The sequence below is a fragment of the Arachis stenosperma genome, chromosome 9 (genome assembly GCF_014773155.1).
Source record: "Arachis stenosperma cultivar V10309 chromosome 9, arast.V10309.gnm1.PFL2, whole genome shotgun sequence".
NCBI lineage: Eukaryota > Viridiplantae > Streptophyta > Magnoliopsida > Fabales > Fabaceae > Arachis > Arachis stenosperma.
The window spans coordinates 150,362,581-150,382,325 of record NC_080385.1 but is presented as its reverse complement, the minus strand read 5'-3'; the positions used below and the strand labels follow the sequence as shown (position 1 = coordinate 150,382,325).

General features: G+C 42.8%; 1 protein-coding gene across 1 annotated transcript; it reads left to right on the top strand.

Moving 5' to 3' along the window:
• The first annotated feature begins 18,417 nt into the window (after nt 1-18,417).
• LOC130950088 (uncharacterized) lies at nt 18,418-18,999 on the top strand. Its single transcript, XM_057878642.1, has one exon. The coding sequence runs from the start codon at nt 18,418-18,420 to the stop codon at nt 18,997-18,999; it is 582 nt and encodes a 193-aa protein (XP_057734625.1).
• Nucleotides 19,000-19,745: the final 746 nt, after the last annotated feature.

Sequence of the window (19,745 nt, the reverse complement as noted above, 5' to 3'; positions counted from 1 at the left end):
TGATAAACGAAAATAGCAGAAAAGGTAAAGATAGAGATACTTATGTATATCATTGGTGTATGAGCTTCAGACAAGTGTATGAAGATGCCTTCCCTTCCGTCTCTCTGCTTTCCTACAGTCTTCATCCAATCCTTCTTACTCCTTTCCATGGCAAACTTGTGTAGGGTCTCACTGTTGTCAGCAGCTACCTCCCATCCGCGCAGTGAAAGCTAATGCAGAGCACTCTGTCACAGTGCCGCCAATCACCGGTTTGGTTCCCTCCCCTACCGGAATAGAATCACTCTTTTGCGTCTGTCACTAACGCCCAGTAGGTTACAGGTTTGAAGCACGTCACAGTCATTCAGTCATTGAATCCTACTCAGAACACCACAGACAAGGTTGGACCTTCCGGATTCTCTTGAATGCCGCCATCAGTTCTTGCCTATACCACGAAGACTCTGATCTCATGGAATGGCTGGCTCGTTTGTCAGACGAGCACTCGGTTGTCAGGCGATCAACCATGCGTCATGCAATCAGAAATCCAAGAGATATTCACTAAAGCCTTGAATGCTTGTAGAACAAGAATGGTTGTCAGTCATCTTGTTCATAGGTTGAAGAACAAGTGATATCTTAGATAAAGAACAAGCGGAGTTGAATGGAAGAACAATAGTAATTGCATTAATACTCGAGGTACAGCAGAGCTCCACACCCTTAATCTATGGTGTGTAGAAACTCCACCGTTGAAAATACATAAGAACAAAGGTTAGGCATGGCCGAATGGCCAGCCTCCCAAAGGTCTAAGATAGCATAAAACAAAGATAGCTACTCAGATGTCGTCTCCAGACTCTATAGTAAAAGGTCCTACTTATAGAAAACTATTACATAGATGAGTAAATGACATAAAAATCCACTTCCGGGCCCACTTGGTGTGTGCTTGGGCTGAGCAATCAAGGAAATTCGTGTAGAGACGTTTTCTGGAGTTAAACGCCAGCTCCCATGCCAGTTTGGGCGTTTAACTCCAACTTTTAATCCTGTTCCGGCGTTTAACGCTGGAATTTCTGAGGCCGGATTGCTTCGCGGGTTTGGGCCATCAAATCTTGGATAAAGTATGGACTATTATATATTGCTGGAAAGCCCTGGATGTCTACTTTCCAACGCCGTTGAGAGCGCGCCAATTGGGCTTCTGTAGCTCCAGAAAATCCACTTCGAGTGCAGGGAGGTCAGAATCCAACAGCATCTGCAGTCCTTTTTGGTCTCTGAATCAGATTTTTGCTCAAGTCCCTCAATTTCAGCCAGAAAATACCTGAAATCACAGAAAAACACACAAACTCATAGTAAAGTCCAGAAAAGTGAATTTTAAATAAAAACTAATAAAAATATACTAAAATCTAACTAAAAGATATCAAAAACATACTAAAAACAATGCCAAAAAGTATACAAATTATCCGCTCATCATCGCCGCACCTCTCTTTGGAGATCTCTTCCAATTTCCCGTTGTTGTTGGGTTTCTTTTTCCAGTTGTTTTAGGCGATCCAATAGCGCTTCTATTGCCCCTGAATTTGGTGAGTCTTTGTCTTTGTTAGTTTCCGGAGTGTTTTGTAGCGTGACATCCGCGCTTTTGTGCGGTGTCTGATCCTCCAGACCTGAATCGTGGTCGTTGTCATGGTCGTCCGCCATGGTGATGGGATGACTTCCAGGGTCCCCGGGAACGGCGCCAATGTTCCGGGGGTTACCTGAAACTGTAGGTCGATCTCGGACGAGACCTTCTGTGCTGGTCGGAACCGATGTGTCCGGCTGGTGAATAGCGACCAGAGCTGGCGCGTCCGACTTGTTGGACTGAATGTGCCGCTGATCCTTTGTCACCGAAGGGTGGGGGTACCTGCAAGGGACTCCGATGCTTAAGTTAGCAAGGGTATTAAGCAGGTATTGAGTAGAATCAGAGTATGAGTTATACCTGGGTGCTCCAGTGTATTTATAATGGTGAGATGTGACCTTTTGTGGATAAGATAAGTTAGTTATCTTATCTTATCTTTAGCTTTGAGTTGAGGTTAGCGTATCTTTCAATGGAACTGCCTTTATCTCTATAGCCTTAGGCCGCCTTAGGATTTGGGTCGTGCTCCTCTATTTGGGCCCTTTACTGGGCTCTTCTGTCGATTTGGCCAAGCTCTTTAAGAAGAGATCGGATAGTCTGATCTGAAGAGGTCGATCGCTTTATCTCTAATCATCCCGGGTTGGATAGCTCCCGTGTTTTTGAGACCGAAGGGCATAACAATGTAGCAGTAATTTGCGTTTGGGGTTAAGAAAGAGGTTTTTTCTTGGTCGGGTGGGTACATTGGGATTTGGTTATATCCCGAGTATGCATCCATAAAGGAGAGGTATTTGTATCCGGAGGAGGCATCTACCAGTGCGTCGATGTTTGGGAGCGGATAAGGATCTTTCGGGCAAGCTTTGTTGAGATCGGTATAGTCAGTACACATTCTCCACTTCCCATTCGACTTTTTTACCAAAACGACATTAGCAAGCCATAGCAGGTATTTGACTTCTCTTATGAAGCCTGCCTCTAGTAGAGCTCATACCTGTTCTTCCACTGCTTGAGAGCGTTCTGGTCCTAGCTTTCTGCGCCTTTGTTGTACCGGCTGAGATCCTGCGTAGACTGCTAGCTTGTGGCACATTAGTTTGGGATCTATGCCTGGCATGTCTGTGGCCTTCCACGCAAAGAGGTCGGCGTTGTCGCGTAGGAACTGTATGAGTGATTCTTTTATGTCCCCTTTTAGGAGTGTGCCGATGTTGGTTGTTTGGTCCGGGGTGTTCCCGATCTGGATTTTCTCTATTTCTCCTTCAGGTTGTGGGCGGAGCTCCTCCCGCATCCGAACTCCACCGAGCTCGATTGTGTGGAATTCTTCTCCTCTGCCTCTGGGGATTAAACTTTCGTTGTAACAGCGGCGCACCATCTTCTGATCTGCCTTTACTGTGGCTATTCCTTCTGCGGTTGGGAATTTCATGCATAGATGCGGAGTCGAGACTATTGCGCCGAGTTGATTTAACGTTGCCCGACCTATTACGGCATTGTAGGCTGAGCTTACGTCAACGACGATGTAATCTATTTTGAGTGTTCTTGACTGACTTCCCTTTCCAAAAATTGTGTGGAGCGGGATGTATCCCATTGGTTGAACCGGGGTATCTCCTAACCCGAACAGGCTGTCCGGATATGCTCTGAGTTCTTTTTCTTCCAAGCCGAGTTTGTCGAAGGCGGTTTTGAATAAGATATCGATAGAGCTCCCCTGGTCTATCAATGTGCGGTGAAGATTTGCGTTTGCCAGTATAATAGTGATGACCATGGGATCGTCATGTCATGACGTGACGCCGGATGCGTCTTCCTTGGTAAAAGTGATCGCCGGGATGTCGAGTGTTTCCTTCTTTTCTGCGACGTGGTATACATCTTTGAGATGTCTTTTGCGGGATGATTTGGAGATTCCTCCCCCGGCAAATCCACCATGTATCATGTGGACATGTCTTTCTGGTGTCTGGGATGATCGTGCGGTTGGTCCGACGTCTTCTGCTTTTCTTCTTTTCCTTTGTTCATCATCACGGGTGGCCAGGTATTGATCTAGCTTTCCTTCTCGTACGAGCTTTTCTATGACGTTTTTTAAGTCAAAACACTCATTGGTGGAGTGCCCGCGGATTCGATGGTATTCACAATATTTAGCCTGGTTTCCTCCTCCTTTTTTGCCTTTGAGTGGTCGAGCTGGTGGTATTTTTTCTGTGTTACAAACCTCTCTGTAGACATCCATAAGAGACACCCGAAGAGGGGTGTAATTGTGGTATTTTTTTATTTTCTCTCCATGGCGATCTTCTTTCTTTCTGGAATCTTTGTCTTTATCCCGAGAGGTGAACCCGGTCTTTGAGGTCTCTCCTAATCGGGAGTTTTCTTCCATGTTGATGTACTTTTCTGCTCGTTCTTGCACCTCGTTCAAAGACGTGGGGTACTTCTTTGATAAAGGCCCTTCTCACAGGCCATTAATGAGACCCATGATGGCAGCTTCTGTTGGAAGGTTTTGTATATCCATGCATGTTTTGTTGAATCTCTCCATGTATTTACGCAGGGTTTCCCGCTCTCCTTGTTTGATTCCTAGTAAGCTCGGAGCATGTTTAGCTTTGTCTTTTGGATGGAGAATCTGGCCAGGAATTTTTTAGCCATGTCGTCGAAACTTGAGATGGACCTAGGAGGGAGATTGTTGAACCATCTAATTGCTGTTTTTGTTAAAGTAGTTGGAAAGGCTTTGCAACGAACTGCATCTGAGGCATCGGGGAGGTACATTCTGCTTCTGAAGTTGCTGAGATGATGGCTGGGATCTGTAGTGCCGTCGTATAAGGTCATGTCTGGGAGTTTAAAGTCCTTTGGGATTTTTGTCTTCATGATTTCTTTGGTGAATGGGTCTTGCTCCTTTCGTGTGTTATCTTCGGGAATGGATCGGCTGGCTTTCGTCTTGACATCGGCTTCAAGTTTTAGGAGTTTGGTTTCTAGTTCCCGACGTCCCCTTATTTCTCTTTGTAGATCCTTCTCGGCCTCTCGTTGACGTAGAGCGTTTTCCTCAAGTTATTTTAACCGATCTTGAAATGTCTCCAGGGCTCCCTCGTTTGGGGAGTTCTTATTGTTGATTTGGGGAGTATCTTTTGGTGTAGTGGGGGGATTGTCGAACCATCTAATTGCTGTTTTTGTTAAAGTAGTTGGAAAGGCTTTGCAACGAACTGCATCTGAGGCATCGGTGAGGTACATTCCGCTTCTGAAGTTGCTGAGATGATGGCTGGGATCTGTAGTGCCGTCGTATAAGGTCATGTCTGGGAGTTTAAAGTCCTTTGGGATTTATGTCTTCATGATTTCTTTGGTGAATGGGTCTTGCTCCTTTCGTGCGTTATCTTCGGGAATGGATCGGCTGGCTTTCGTCTTGACATCGGCTTCAAGTTTTAGGAGTTTGGTTTCCAGTTCCCGGCGTCGCCTTATTTCCCTTTGTAGATCCTTTTCGGCCTCTCGTTGACGTAGAGCATCTTCCTCAAGTTGTTTTAACCGATCTTGAAATGTCTCCAGGGCTCCCTCGTTTGGGGAGTTCTTATTGTTGATTTGGGGAGTATCTTTTAGTGTAGTATTCGCGTTTTTGTGTGGCATTCTATCCTCTAGATCCGAGTCGTGGTTGTTGTCATGGTCGTCCGCCATGGTGCTGGAATGACTTCTAGGTTCCCCGGCAACAGCGCCAATGTTCCGAGGGTTACATGAAATTGTAGGTCGATCTTGGATGAGATCTTCTGTGCTGGTCGGGGCTGTTGTGTCCGACTTGATGATGGTGCTGATCCTTCGTCCCCGAAGGGTGGGGGTACCTGCAAAGGACTCCGATGCTTAAGTTAGCAAGGGTATTAAGCAAGTATAGAGTAGAATCAGAGTATGAGTTATACCTGGGTGCTCCAGTGTATTTATAATGGCGTAGGGTGACCTTCTTAGATAAGATAAGTTAGTTATCTTATCTTATCTTTATCTTATCTTCAAGTGAGATCATCTTTATCTTCAAGGGAACCGCCCTTCTCTCTGTAGGCTTTGAGCTGCTTTAGGATTTGGGGCGTGTTCCTCTATTTAGGCCCTTCTTTGGGCTTTCCTGGTGACTTGGCCGAGCTCTTTTAGAAAGAGGTCGGGTTGCCCTGACCTGAAGAGGTCGGTCGCTTTGTCTGTCGAACATCTCGGGTCGGATAGCTCGACCTAGGGTATGAACAGTCGGCAAGGTGAAAACTAAATTCACCGCGCAACTTCAACAAGGGCGGCCAAGTGAGAACCAAACTCACCGCCCGATTTCTACAAAATCGGCAAAGATGAAAAAACGGTAAGAACAGATTAATGCAAGAAGTTATAAGAAAGTAAATCCATGTATAGAGGCTTGATGAGGTCTAAAACAAAACATGGATTGCTAAGAAATAACTTAAAGACGGACCGACGTAAAGAAGTCGGACCAGTCGACCACAATAACCAAAGTTATAAAAAGTAAATCCCTGGAAAGAGGCCTGGCCAGCCCTAAAAAAGAAGATTACTAGAAATAACTTAGAAGGGACCGACGTGATGAAGTCGGCCTCCCACAAACAAAAGTTATAAAAAGTAATCCCTAAAAGAGATTTGACAAAGGTTCAAAAAAAGAGGATTACTAGAAATAACTTAGAAGGGACCAACGTGATGAAGTCGGCCTCCCACAAACAAAAGTTATAAAAAGTAATCCCTAAAAGAGATCTGACAAAGGACCAAAAAAAGAGGATTACTAGAAATAACTTAGAAGGGACCGACGTGATGAAGTCGGCCTCCTACAAACAAAAGTTATAAAAAGTAATCCCTAAAAGAGATCTGACCAAGGTCCAAAAAAAGAGGATTACTAGAAATAACTTAGAAGGGACCGATGTGATGAAGTCGGCCTTCCACAAACAAAAGTTATAAAAATTAATCCCTAAAAGAGATCTGACAAAGGTCCAAAAAAGAGGATTACTAGAAATAACTTAGAAGGGACCTACATGATGAAGTCAGCCCGACAAAGCTACAAAAAGTTATAAAAGTAATCCATAAAAAGAGACCTGACAAGGTCCAAATAAAATGGATTACTAGAAATAACTTGGGAAGGGACCGACATCAAGAAGTCGACCTAAGCCGATTAAAGTGACAGAATTATAAAAAGTAAATCCATAAAAAAGAGATCCAATGAGGTCCAAATAAAAATGTATTACTAGAAATAACTCGAGGATATCCGACAAGAAAAGTCGACCAACAAAAAAGTATGCGCTAAAAGGGACACAGCTTTGCCCAAAAAGCCACGGCTCCAAGACAAGGCTATCAAAATTGTTCAGATCAACTAAAAAGGTTCTACCAAGAACACTAAAAAGTTATTGGACAAGTTAGCTCCAAAGGTCATCTCGCCCAAACAGGAGACAGACAAAACAAGATCTGATCAAAAAGAGGTCGGACAGCAAAATACCGACACTCTATAAACATCTCACAAAGGCCAAGGAAAGGTCAAAAGGATAAAGCCAGAAGTGCTTCACTGAAAGGTACGAAGTCTTGAAAAAAGACACTACTTAAAAGGAAAAAGCACAAATCAAAACGGTACTAAAAAGTCATCCAAACAAACTATAAAAAGGTTCCCCATCGGAACACTACCTAAAAAAGTTGTTGGATTATGACTAAAAAGCCCGAGCAGAGAAGACAAACAAGTCAAAAGAAGGCTGAAAAATCCTCTCAACAAACTAAAAAAGGGGAAAATACCAGACTCGCACAAGGAGAAACTACTCAAGATCGACCGAAGTCAGGATGCTTGAGCACGACTTCCCCCAAAGAGATCAAAGCTCTGAAAGCACGATCTTGCGGAAAGGTCTAAACTCAAGCAGGGGCAAAGTCGTACAGGTCAACGTCAGTTAAAAAGAGGCACAAGTACGATCTCAAATAAAGAACAATCCAAAAGGTTGGGAAACAACTTAAGGCTCAAATGTGCTAAGCTAAAAGGGATACAACTCAGCTCAAAGAAGGCACAATCTCAAACAGGGCTACGAACGTCATCCGAGACTAAAAAAAGGTTCTATATAAAGAACACTAAAAAGTCATCGGACAAGTCACTAAAAGCCCGGGTATCAAGCCACAAGGATAACTTCGCCAAAGCAGAGGGATGTCAACACAAACTTAAAGCAAAGTGTGATCCAAAAGGCAAGGGTAGAAAACCCACACTACCACTCAAAAGAGGTCGGACTGGGAAGTACCAAACCTCTAGAAAATCTGCAAGGATTGCAAAGCAATGAAGAAACAAGCCAGACAGATGCTTGAGCACGACTTTTCCAAATAGATCGAAGCTCTGAAAGCATGATCTCACGGAAAGGTCCAAACTCAAGCAGGGGCACTGTTCATACATCGGTTCGAGCTGTAACAAACTGGGTTGGCCCATGTCTGACCTCTTAGAAGGTTGGCCCATGTCCGACCTCTTGGAAGGTTGGCCCATGTCCGATGATGAGCAGATAATTTATACGCTTTTTGGCATTGTTTTTAGGTAGTTTTTAATAGGTTCTAGTTTCTTTTAGGGATGTTTTCATTATTTTTTATGCTAAATTCATATTTCTAGACTTTACTATGAGTTTGTGTATTTTTCTATGATTTCAGGTATTTTCTGGCTGAAATTGAGGGACCTGAGCAAAACTCTGATAAAAGGCTGACAAAGGACTGCTGATGCTGTTGGAATCTGACCTCCCTGCACTTGAAATGAATTTTCTGGAGCTATAGAACTCCAAATGGCGCGCTCTCAATAGCGTTGGAAAGTAGACATCCAGAGCTTTCCAGCAATATATAATAGTTCATACTTTATTCGTGATTAGATGACGTAAACTGGCGCTCAACGCCAATTCCATGTTGCTGTCTGGAGTCAAACGCCAGAAACACGTCACAAACCGGAGTTAAACGCCCAAAACACATTACAACTTGGCGTTCAACTCCAAAAGAAGCCTCAGCTCGTGGATAGATCAAGTTCAGCCCAAGCACACACCATGTGGGCCCCGGAAGTAGATTTATGCATCAATTACTTACTCATGTAAACCCTAGTAGCTAGTTTAGTATAAATAAGACTTTTTACTAGTGTATTAGTCGTCTTTTTGACCACGTTACATCTTTGGTCTCAGTTTTATTTTATTCATCTTAGGAGACTATTGATCACGTTTTGGGGGCTGGCAATTCAGCCATGCCTGGACCTATCACTTATGTATTTTCAACGGTGGAGTTTCTACACACCATAGATTAAGGGTGTGGAGCTCTGCTGTACCTCAAGTTTCAATGCAATTACTATTATTTTCTATCCAATTCAATTTATTCCTGTTCTAAGATATTCGTTGCACTTCAACTTGATGAATATGATGATCCGTGACACTCATCATCATTCTCACCTATGAACGCGCGTGACTGACAACCACTTCCGTTCTACCTTAGACCGGGCGCATATCTCTTGGATTCCTTAATCAGAATCTTCGTGGTATAAGCTAGAATTGATGGCGGCATTCATGGGAATCGGGAAAGTCTAACATTGTCTGTGGTATTCCGAGTAGGATTCCGGGATTGAATGACTGTGACGAGCTTCAAACTCCTGAAGGCTGGGCGTTAGTGACAGACGCAAAAGAATCACTGGATTCTACTCCAACCTGATTGAGAACCGACAGATGATTAGCCGTGCTGTGACAGAGCATTTGGACCATTTTCACTGAGAGGATAGGATGTAGCCATTGACAACGGTGATGCCCTACATACAGCTTGCCATGGAAAGGAGTAAGAAGGATTGGATGAAAGCAATAGGAAAGCAGAGATTCAACAGGGACAAGCATCTCCATACGCTTATCTGAAATTCCCACCATTAATTTACATAAGTATTTCTATCATTTCTTATTTAAGCAAGTATCTCTTTATATTTCCCATAATCAAATATTATTCGCCTGACTGAGATTTACAAGATGACCATAGCTTGCTTCATACCAACAATCTCTGTGGGATCGACCCTTACTCACGTAAGGTATTACTTGGACAACCCAGTACACTTGCTGGTTAGTTGTGCGGAGTTGTGATAAAGTGTGATTCACGTGCACCAAGCCTTTGGAGCCGTTATTGATGATCACAATTTCGTCCACCAAGTTTTTGGCGCCGTTGCCGGGGATTGTTTGAGTATGGACAACTAACGGTTCATCTTGTTGCTCAGATTAGGTAATTTTCTTTTTATTTTCCTTTCAAAAAAGTTTTCAAAAATCTTTCAAAAATTTTTTTCTTTATTTTCGTTTTTTAAAAATATAATTTTCGAAAAAAATAATAAAAATACAAAAAAAATTCATAAAATCATAAAAATAAAAAATATTTTGTGTTTCTTGTTTGAGTCTTGAGTCAACTTTTAAGTTTGGTGTCAATTGCATGCTTTAAAAATTTTTCTTGCATTTTTCGAAAATTTCATGCATTCATAATGTTCTTCATGATCTTCAAGTTGTTCTTGACAAGCCTTCTTGTTTGATCTTGATGTTCTCTTGTTTTGTGTTGTTTGTTGTTTTTCATATGCATTTTTCGTTTGTTAGAGTCCATGCATTAAAGATTTCTAAGTTTGGTGTCTTGCATATTTTCTTTGCATAAAAAATTTTTCAAAATTATGTCCTTGATGTTCATCATGATCTTCAAAGTGTTCTTGGTGTTCATCTTGACATTCATAGTGTTCTTGCATGCATCTTGTGTTTTGATCCAAAATTTTCGTGTTTTGGGTCATTTTTGTGTTTTTCTCTCTCATGATTAAAAATTCAAAAATAAAAAAATATCTTTTCCTTATTTCTCTCCAAAATTTCGAAAATTTGAGTTGACTTAGTAAAAAATTTTTAAAAATTAGTTATTTCTTGTAAGTCAAGTCAAATTTTCAATTTTAAAAATCTTATCTTTTCAAAATCTTTTTTCAAAAATCATATCTTTTTCATTTTTTCTATTTTTTCGAAAATTTTGAAAATTATTTTTCAAAATCCTTTTTTCTTAACTTTATTTCATAATTTTTGAAAATTCACTAACAATTAATGTGATTGATTCAAAAATTTGAAGTTTGTTACTTTCTTGTTAAGAAAAGTTCAATCTTTAAATTCTATAATCTTATCTTTTAGTTTCTTGTTAGTCAAGTAATTAATTTTAATTTTAAAATCAAATCTTTTTTCAAAATATCTTTTTTTTTATCGTTTTAATCATATCTTTTTATCTTATCTTTTATATCATGTCTTTTCCAAAATTTTATCTTTTTCAAAAGTTGATTTAAAAATATCTTATCTAACTTCTTATCTTCTTATCTTTTCAAATTTGATTTTAATATCTTTTTCAACTAACTATTTGACTTTTTGTTTGTTTCTTATCTTTTTCAAAACCATCTAACTACTTTTCCCTCTCTGATTTTTGAAAATATCTCATCCCTTTTTCAAAAATTCTTTTTAATTAATTAATTGTTTTAATTTTAATTCTATCTTATCTTTTACTTTCGAAAATCATTTAACTTCTTTTCAAATTTATTTTCGAAATTTCTTCCCTCTCCCCTTCTTCTATTTATTTATTTATTTACTAACACTTCTCTTCACTTCTCTTCATCTCAAATCACTGCCCCTACCTATTCATTCTTCTTCATTCCTATTCCCTTTCTTCTTCTACTAACATAAAGGAATCTCTATACTGTGACATAGAGGATTCCTCTTTCTTTTCTTGTTCTCTTCTTCCTTATATGAGCAGGAACAAGGAAAAAGGCATTCTTGTTGAAGCTGATCCTGAACCTGAAAGGACTCTGAAGAGGAAATTAAGAGAAGCTAAATTACAACAATCCAGAGACAACCTTTCTGAAATTTTCGAACAAGAAAAGCAGATGGCAGCCGAACCCAACAACAATAATGCAAGGAGAATGCTAGGTGATTTTACTAAACCAACGTCCAATTTTGATGGAAGAAGCATCTCCATTCCGGCCATTGGAGCAAACAATTTTGAGCTGAAACCTCAATTAGTTGCTCTAATGCAACAGAACTGCAAGTTTCATGGACTTCCATCTGAAGATCTTTACCAGTTTTTAACTGAGTTCTTGCAGATTTGTGAGACTGTAAAGACGAATGGAGTAGATCCTGAAGTCTACAGGCTCATGCTTTTCCCTTTTGCTGTAAGAGACAGAGCTAGAACATGGTTGGACTCACAACCTAAAGATAGCCTGGACTCTTGGGATAAGCTGGTCACAGCCTTCTTGGATAAATTCTTTCCTCCTCAAAAGCTGAGCAAGCTTAGAGTGGATGTTCAGACCTTCAAACAAAAAGATGGTGAATCCCTCTATGAAGCTTGGGAAAGATACAAGCAGATGACCAAAAAGTATCCTTCTGACATGTTTTCAGAATGGACCATATTAGATATATTCTATTATGGTCTATCTGAGTTTTCCAAGATGTCACTGGACCATTCTACAGGTGGATCCATTCACCTAAAGAAAACGCCTGCAGAAGCTCAAGAACTTATTGACATAGTTGCAAATAACCAATTCATGTACACTTCTGAGAGGAATTTTGTGAATAATGGGACGCCTCAGAGGAAGGGAGTTCTTGAGATTGATGCTCTGAATGCCATATTGGCTCAGAACAAAGTGTTGACTCAGCAAGTCAACATAATCTCTCAAAGTCTGAATGGATGGCAAAATGCATCCAACAGTACTAAAGAGGCAGCTTCTGAAGAAGCTTATGATCCTGAAAACCCTGCAATGGCAGAGGTTAATTACATGGGTGAACCTTATGGAAACACCTATAATTCATCATGGAGAAATCATCCGAATTTCTCATGGAAGGATCAACAAAAGCCTCAACAAGGCTTTAATAATGGTGGAAGAAATAGGCTCAGCAATATTAAGCCTTATCCATCATTTTCTCAGCAACTGACAAAGAATTATGAACAGAGCCCCTCTAACTTATCAAACATAGTCTCTGATCTGTCTAAAGCCACTTTAAGTTTCATGAGTGAAACAAGATCCTCCATTAGAAATTTGGAGGCACAGGTAGGCCAGTTGAGTAAGAAAATCATTGAAACTCCTCCCAATATTCTCCCAAGCAATACAGAAGAGAATCCAAAGGGAGAGTGCAAGGCCATTGGTGCACGAAATTGTGATTCATTCTTTTCACAACTCAAACAGTCCCCAGTAATGGCTCCAAAAACTTGGTGCTCAATACCATGGTCTAAACATAATTTCACAACTTCACACAACTAACCAGCAAGTGCACTGGGTCGTCCAAGTAATAAACCTTACGCGAGTAAGGGTCGATCCCACGGAGATTGTTGGTATGAAGAAAGCTATGGTCACCTTGTAAATCTTAGTCAGGCAGATTCAAATGGTTATGGGTGATATATGAATAAAGTATAAAGATAAAGATAGAGATACTTATGTAATTCATTGGTGAGAATTTCAGATAAGCGTATAGAGATGCTTTGTCCCTTCCGTCTCTCTACTTTCCTACTGTCTTCATCGAATCCTTCTTACTCCTTTCCATGGCAAGCTGTATGTTGGGCATCACCGTTGTCAGTGGCTACAGTCCCGTCCTCTCAGTGAAAATGTTCAACGCACTCTGTCACAGCACGGCTAATCATCTGTCGGTTCTCAATCAGGATGGAATAGAATCCATCGATTCTTTTGCGTCTATCACTAACGCCCAGCCTTCAGGAGTTTGAAGCTCGTCACAGTCATTCAATCATTGAATCCTACTCAGAATACCACAGACAAGGTTTAGACCTTCCGGATTCTCTTGAATGCCGCCATCAATTCTAGCTTATACCACGAAGATTCCGATTAAGGAATCCAAGAGATAAACATTCAAGCCTTATTTGCTTGTAGAACGGAAGTGGTTATCAGGCACGCGTTCATAAGTGAGAATGATGATGAGCGTCACATAATCATCACATTCATCATGTTCTTGGGTGCAAATGAATATCTTAGAACAAGAATATGATGAATTGAATAGAAGAACAATAGTAATTGCATTAATACTCGAGGTATAGCAGAGCTCCACACCTTAATCTATGGTGTGTAGAAACTCCACCGTTGAAAATACATAAGAACAAGGTCTAGGCATGGCCGTGAGGCCAGCCCCCAAATGATCTAAGATAGCATAAAATTCTCCAAGATAGCTACCAAGATGAGAATACAATAGTAAAAGGTCCTATATGTAGAGAACTAGTAGCCTAGGGTTTACAGAAATGAGTAAATGACATAAAAATCCACTTCTGGGCCCACTTGGTGTGTGCTTGGGCTGAGCATTGAAGCATTTTTGCGTAGAGACTTCTCTTGGAGTTAAACGCCAGCTTTTGTGCCAGTTTGGGCGTTTAACTCCCATTCTTGTGCCAGTTCCGGCGTTTAACGCTGAGCAGTTTTGAGCTGATTTGGAACGTCGATTTGGGCCATCAAATCTCGGGCAAAGTATGGACTATTAGACATTGCTGGAAAGCCCAGGATGTCTACTTTCCAACGCAGTTGAGAGCGTGCCAACTGGGCTTTTGTAGCTCCAGAAAATCCACTTCGAGTGCAGGGACGTCAGAATCCAACAGCATCTGCAGTCCTTTTCAGCCTCTGAATCAGATTTTTGCTCAGGTCCCTCAATTTCAGCCAGAAAATACTTGAAATCACAGAAAAACACACAAACTCATAGTGAAGTCCAGAAAAGTAAATTTTAACTAAAAACTAATAAAAATATACTTAAAACTAACTAAAACATACTAAAAACATACTAAAATCAATGCCAAAAAGCGTATAAATTATCCGCTCATCAGCCATTGATGTAATCAATATGGCCGAATGCACAAGGGAGGAGAAGGACGAAAATCCTAGTGAGGAAGACCTCCTGGGACGTCTCTCAAGCAAGAAGGAGTTCCCTATTGAGGACCTAAAAGAATCTGAGGCTCATATAGAGACCATAGAGATTCCACTAAATCTCCTTCTGCCATTCATGATCTCTGAAGATTATTCTTCCTCAGAAGAGGATGAAGATGTAATTGGAGAGCAAGTTGCTCAATATCTAGGAGCCATCATGAAGTTGAATGCCAAGTTATTTGGTCATGAGACTTGGGAAGGTGAACCTCCCTTGCTCATTAGTGAACTTGATACATGGGTTCAGCAAACTCTACCTCAAAAGAAACAAGATCCTGGGAAATTCTTAATACCCTGTACCATAGGCACTATGACCGTTGAAAAAGCTCTGTGTGACCTAGGGTCAGGCATAAATCTTATGCCACTCTCTGTAATGGAGAAGCTAGGGATCATTGAGGTACAGCCTGCCTTATTCTCATTACAATTAGCAAACAAGTCAGTAAGACAGGCTTATGGATTAGTAGAGGACGTATTAGTAAAGGTTGAAGGCCTTTACATCCCTGCTGATTTCATAATCTTAGACACTAGGAAGGAAGAGGATGAATGCATCATCCTTGGAAGACCTTTTCTAGCCACAGCAGGTGCTGTGATTGATGTTAACAGAGGAGAATTAGTCCTTCAATTGAATGGGGACTACCTTGTGTTTAAGGCACACGGCTATCCTTCTATAACAAGGGAGAGTAAGCATGCAGAGCTTCTCTCAATACAGAGTCAAACAGAGCCCCCACAATCAAACTCTAAGTTTGGTGTTGGGAGGCCACAACCAAACTCCATGTTTGGTGTTGAACCCCCATATCCAAACTCTAAGTTTGGTGTTGGGAGTCCACAACATTGACCTGATCACCTTTGTGGCTCTATGAGAGCCCACTGTCAAGCTATTGACATTAAAGAAGTGCTTGTTGGGAGGCAACCCAATTTTTATTTATCTAATTTTATTTTACTGTTATTTTGTGTTTTAGTAGGTTCATGATTATGAGGAGTCACGAAAAAAATATTAAAATTAAAAACAGAATCAAAAATAGCAGAGAAAAAATCACACCCTGGAGGAAGGGCTTACTGGCGTTTAAACGCCAGTAAGGAGCATCTGGCTAGCGTTCAACGCCAGAACAGAGCATGGATCTGGCGCTAAATGCCAGAAACAAGCAATATCCTGGCGTTTGGATGCCAGGAATGTGCCCTGAGGAAAGCTGGCACTGAACGCCAGTAACAAGCATGGAACTGGCGTTCAACGCCAGAAACATGCTACACATGGGCGTTGAACGCCCAGAACGTGCATCACTTCGGCATTTAAACGCCAGAATGGTATGCTAAGGCATTTTACATGCCTAATTGGTGCAGGGATGTAAATACTTGACACCTCAGGATCTGTGGACCCTACAGAATCATCTCAGGATCTATGGACCCCACAGGATCTCCACCTAACATATTCTCCCCTCTTCTCAACATTCATTCTCTCTTTCCAATAAACACTATTCCCCAAAACCCTTCACCAATCACCTCAATCTCTCTTCCCAATTACACCCTTCACCACTCACATCTATCCACTCTTCACCATAAATCCCACCTACCTTCAAAATTCAAAAATCTTTCCCACCCAAACCCACCCTAAATGGCCGAACCTACCCTCTCCCCCCTCCCTATATATACCCATCCATTCTACTTCTTTTTCACACAACACAACCCCCTCTTCTATACCTTGGCCGAAACCTACACCTGCCCTTCTCCTCCATATTTTCTTCTTCTTCTTCTTCTCTTCTTTCTTCTCTTGCTCGAGGGCGAGCAATATTTTAAGTTTGGTGTGGTAAAAGCATAAGCTTTTTTTTTCCATAACCATTGATGGCACCCAAGGCCGGAGAATCCTCTAGAAAAGGGAAAGGAAAGACAAAAGCTTCCACCTCCGAGTCATGGGAGATGGAAAGATTCATCTCCAAAGCCCATCAAGCTCACTTCTATGATGTTGTGGCCAAGAAGAAGGTGATCCCTGAGGTCCCTTTCAAGCTCAAGAAAAATGAGTATCCGGAGATCCGACATGAGATCCAAAGAAGAGGTTGGGAAGTTCTAACCAACCCCATTCAACAAGTCGGGATTTTAATGATTCAAGAGTTCTATGTTAATGCATGGATCACCAGGAACCATGATCAAAGTATGAACCCGAATCCAAAGAACTATCTTACAATGGTTCGGAGGAAATACTTAGATTTTAGTCTGGAAAATGTGAGGTTGGCATTCAACTTGCCCATGATGCAAGGAGATGCACGCTCTTACAATTAATCAAAGGTTGGACCAAGTCCTTATGGACATATGTGTGGAAGGAACTCAATGGAAAAGAGACTCCAAAGGCAAGCCAGTTCAACTAAGAAGACTGGACCTCAAGCCTGTGGCTAGAGGATGGTTGGAGTTCATTCAACGCTCCATCATTCCCACTAGCAACTGATCTGAAGTTACTGTGGATCGGGCCATCATGATTCATAGCATCATGATTGGAGAGGAAGTAGAAGTTCATGAAGTCATCTCCCATGAATTCTACAAAATAGCCGATAAGTTCTCTACTTTGGCAAGGCTAGCTTTTCCTCATCTTATTTGCCATCTATGTTACTCAGCTGGAGTTATCATAGAAGGAGACATCCTCATTGAGGAGGACAAGCCCATCACTAAGAAAAGGATGGAGCAAACAAGAGAGCCCGCTCATGGAACCCAAGAGACGCATGAGGAAGCTCATCACCAAGAAATCCCGGAGATGCCTCAAGGGATGCACTTTCCTCCCAACAACTATTGGGAACAACTCAACACTTCCTTAGAAGATTTGAGTTACAATGTGGAACAATTAAGGGTAGAACATCAAGAGCACTCCATCATTCTCCATGAAATAAGAGAAGATCAAAGAGCAATGAGGGAGGAGCAACAAAGGCAAGGAATGGACATAGAAGAGCTTAAGGACATTGTTGGTCCTTCAAGAAGAAGACGCCACTAAGGTGGACTCATTCCTTGTTCTTATTTCTCTGTTTTTTCGATTTTTATGTTATTATGTCATCTATATTTGTGTCTCTACTTCATGATCATTAGTATGTAGTAACTATGTCTTAAAGTTATGTTACGGCCTAGCCCAAAGGGAACTTGGGCCGACCCGACCCACTAACCACCCGACCTGAACGGTCGGATGACGCACCCATATCCAGCCCGAACACGCGTCCGGGACAGCTGGCCACCACAGCTGTACAAGGAAACTTCGAGGAAGGTGGGTTCTGCCCTCGTGGGACCCACATCTGACATAGTATATAAGGGGAGGGTCCTACCCCTCCCCCAAGGTACGTCATACATCCACTTAACCTATTTCTGGCCTGCACATTAACTGACTAGAGCGTCGGAGTGTCTTTGCAGGTGACACCCCCTCCTTTCACAACGAGAGCTCGGCTAACCGGCAGATCCGATCCCAGCAAAATCTCTCCGGACGAAGCATTCCCACCACCTCGAATCTCCACCCGAACTGTACGATAACCGACCAACCGAACATTGGCGCCGTCTGTGGGGAACGCCTAAATGGATGTCGTGCCGGGCATTGGAGACCAAGGCCGAGCAGCCGGCGCAGAGGGGGTAGCCTCTATCGCCTCACCGAGAGGGCGACGGAGGTCCCCCCCAACAATGCACTGAACCAAGCACAGGGACGCGACCCTTTGGAGGAACTGGTGGTGACAGCGCCAGAATAATAAAGGAGCTACGCCATAGGGTCCAGAACCTGGAACGACAACTAGCCGATCAAGAGCATGATCGACGAACCACCGATCCTAGCTACTCCCCGTCTCCTGAAAGCCGAGAGAGAGATTCCCACCGGAGTCACCCCCGATACGCCTCCGCTTCCAGAACGAAAGCGGAAAGCACCCGAGAAGATTCACCTATTCCGAGAAGACGAAACGACACAATCATCTACTCCCGAGGCAAGGAAACGCGCCCCACGGGACGAGATCGCGAAGACGGAGAAGGAAGGCCTGTGAGGACACGGCGACCCGTGATAATGGGTGCCACCCCGTTCCATCGATCCATCTTCGAGGTCCGATTGCTGAAGCACTTCGACAAACCAACGGACATGAGGTACGATGGAACCCAAGACCCCCTGGAACACCTCACGGCCTTCGAGGCTAGAATGAATCTGGAGGGAGTAGGGGACGAGGTGAGGTGCCGAGCCTTCCCGGTGACCCTGGCAGGACCTGCGATCAGATGGTTTAACGGCCTCCCGCAGGGATCCATCTATGGGTTTTCGGACATCAGCCATGCCTTCTTAGCTCAATTCACAACACAAATAGCAAAGGCAAAACACACGATTAACCTGCTTGGGATAACCCAAAGGCCCGGGGAGCCGACCAGAAAATACCTGGACCGGTTCAACGATGAATGCTTAGAAATCGATGGCTTAACCGACTCGGTGGCCAGCCTCTGTCTGACGAATGGCCTCCTCAACGAGGACTTCCGAAAACACCTCACCACGAAACCGGTTTGGACGATGCACGAGATCCAAACGGCAACTAAGGAATACATAAATGACGAGAAAGTCAGCCAGGTCGTGGCTGCCAATAAACGACACTCCGGCTACAATTAACCTAGGCAACAAGGTAACGGAGAAAGACTGAAAGAGCAAGCCAGGGAGGGAGCGCCGAGCAAGGCACCCAGACCATTTCCCTGGATTGGAAAATTCACCAACTACACTCCGCTCACTCTTCCCATCATGGAAGTTTATCAGCAAATAGCCGAGAAAGGAATCCTGTCGAAGCCCCGACCACTCAAGGACCGTACGGGGGGAAACAAGAACTTTTACTATGACTACCACAAGGGCTATGGGCACCAAACACAGGACTGCTTTGACTTGAAGGATGCACTAGAACAAGCGATAAGGGACGGTAAACTAACAGAATTCTCCCATCTTATAAGGGAGCCGAGGAGGCGTTATCGCGACCAAGACGAGGAAGGCAAGACCCGGTCGGCAAAGCGGCGACAAGAGCCAGAAGACAAAGACCACGGTCTCACCGTGATAAACGTAGTAATTGTCAAAAACACCGCGCCAAGGTCGCGATCGGCGCACAAGAAAGACGCCAAGATCCTGGCGGTCTCCTCCTCGCTGGTGCGAAGCTCTAACAAGCCCCCATCTATCTCTTTCGGCCCAGAAGACCAATGGTTCGACGAGGCCCCTGAAAACCCACTGGTGCACGAAATTGCAATCACACTTTTGCAATCCCGCACAACTAACCAGCAAGTGCACTGGTCGTCCAAGTAATACTTTACGTGAGTAAGGGTCGATCCCACGGAGATTGTCGGCTTGAAGCAAGCTATGGTTATCTTGTAACTCTT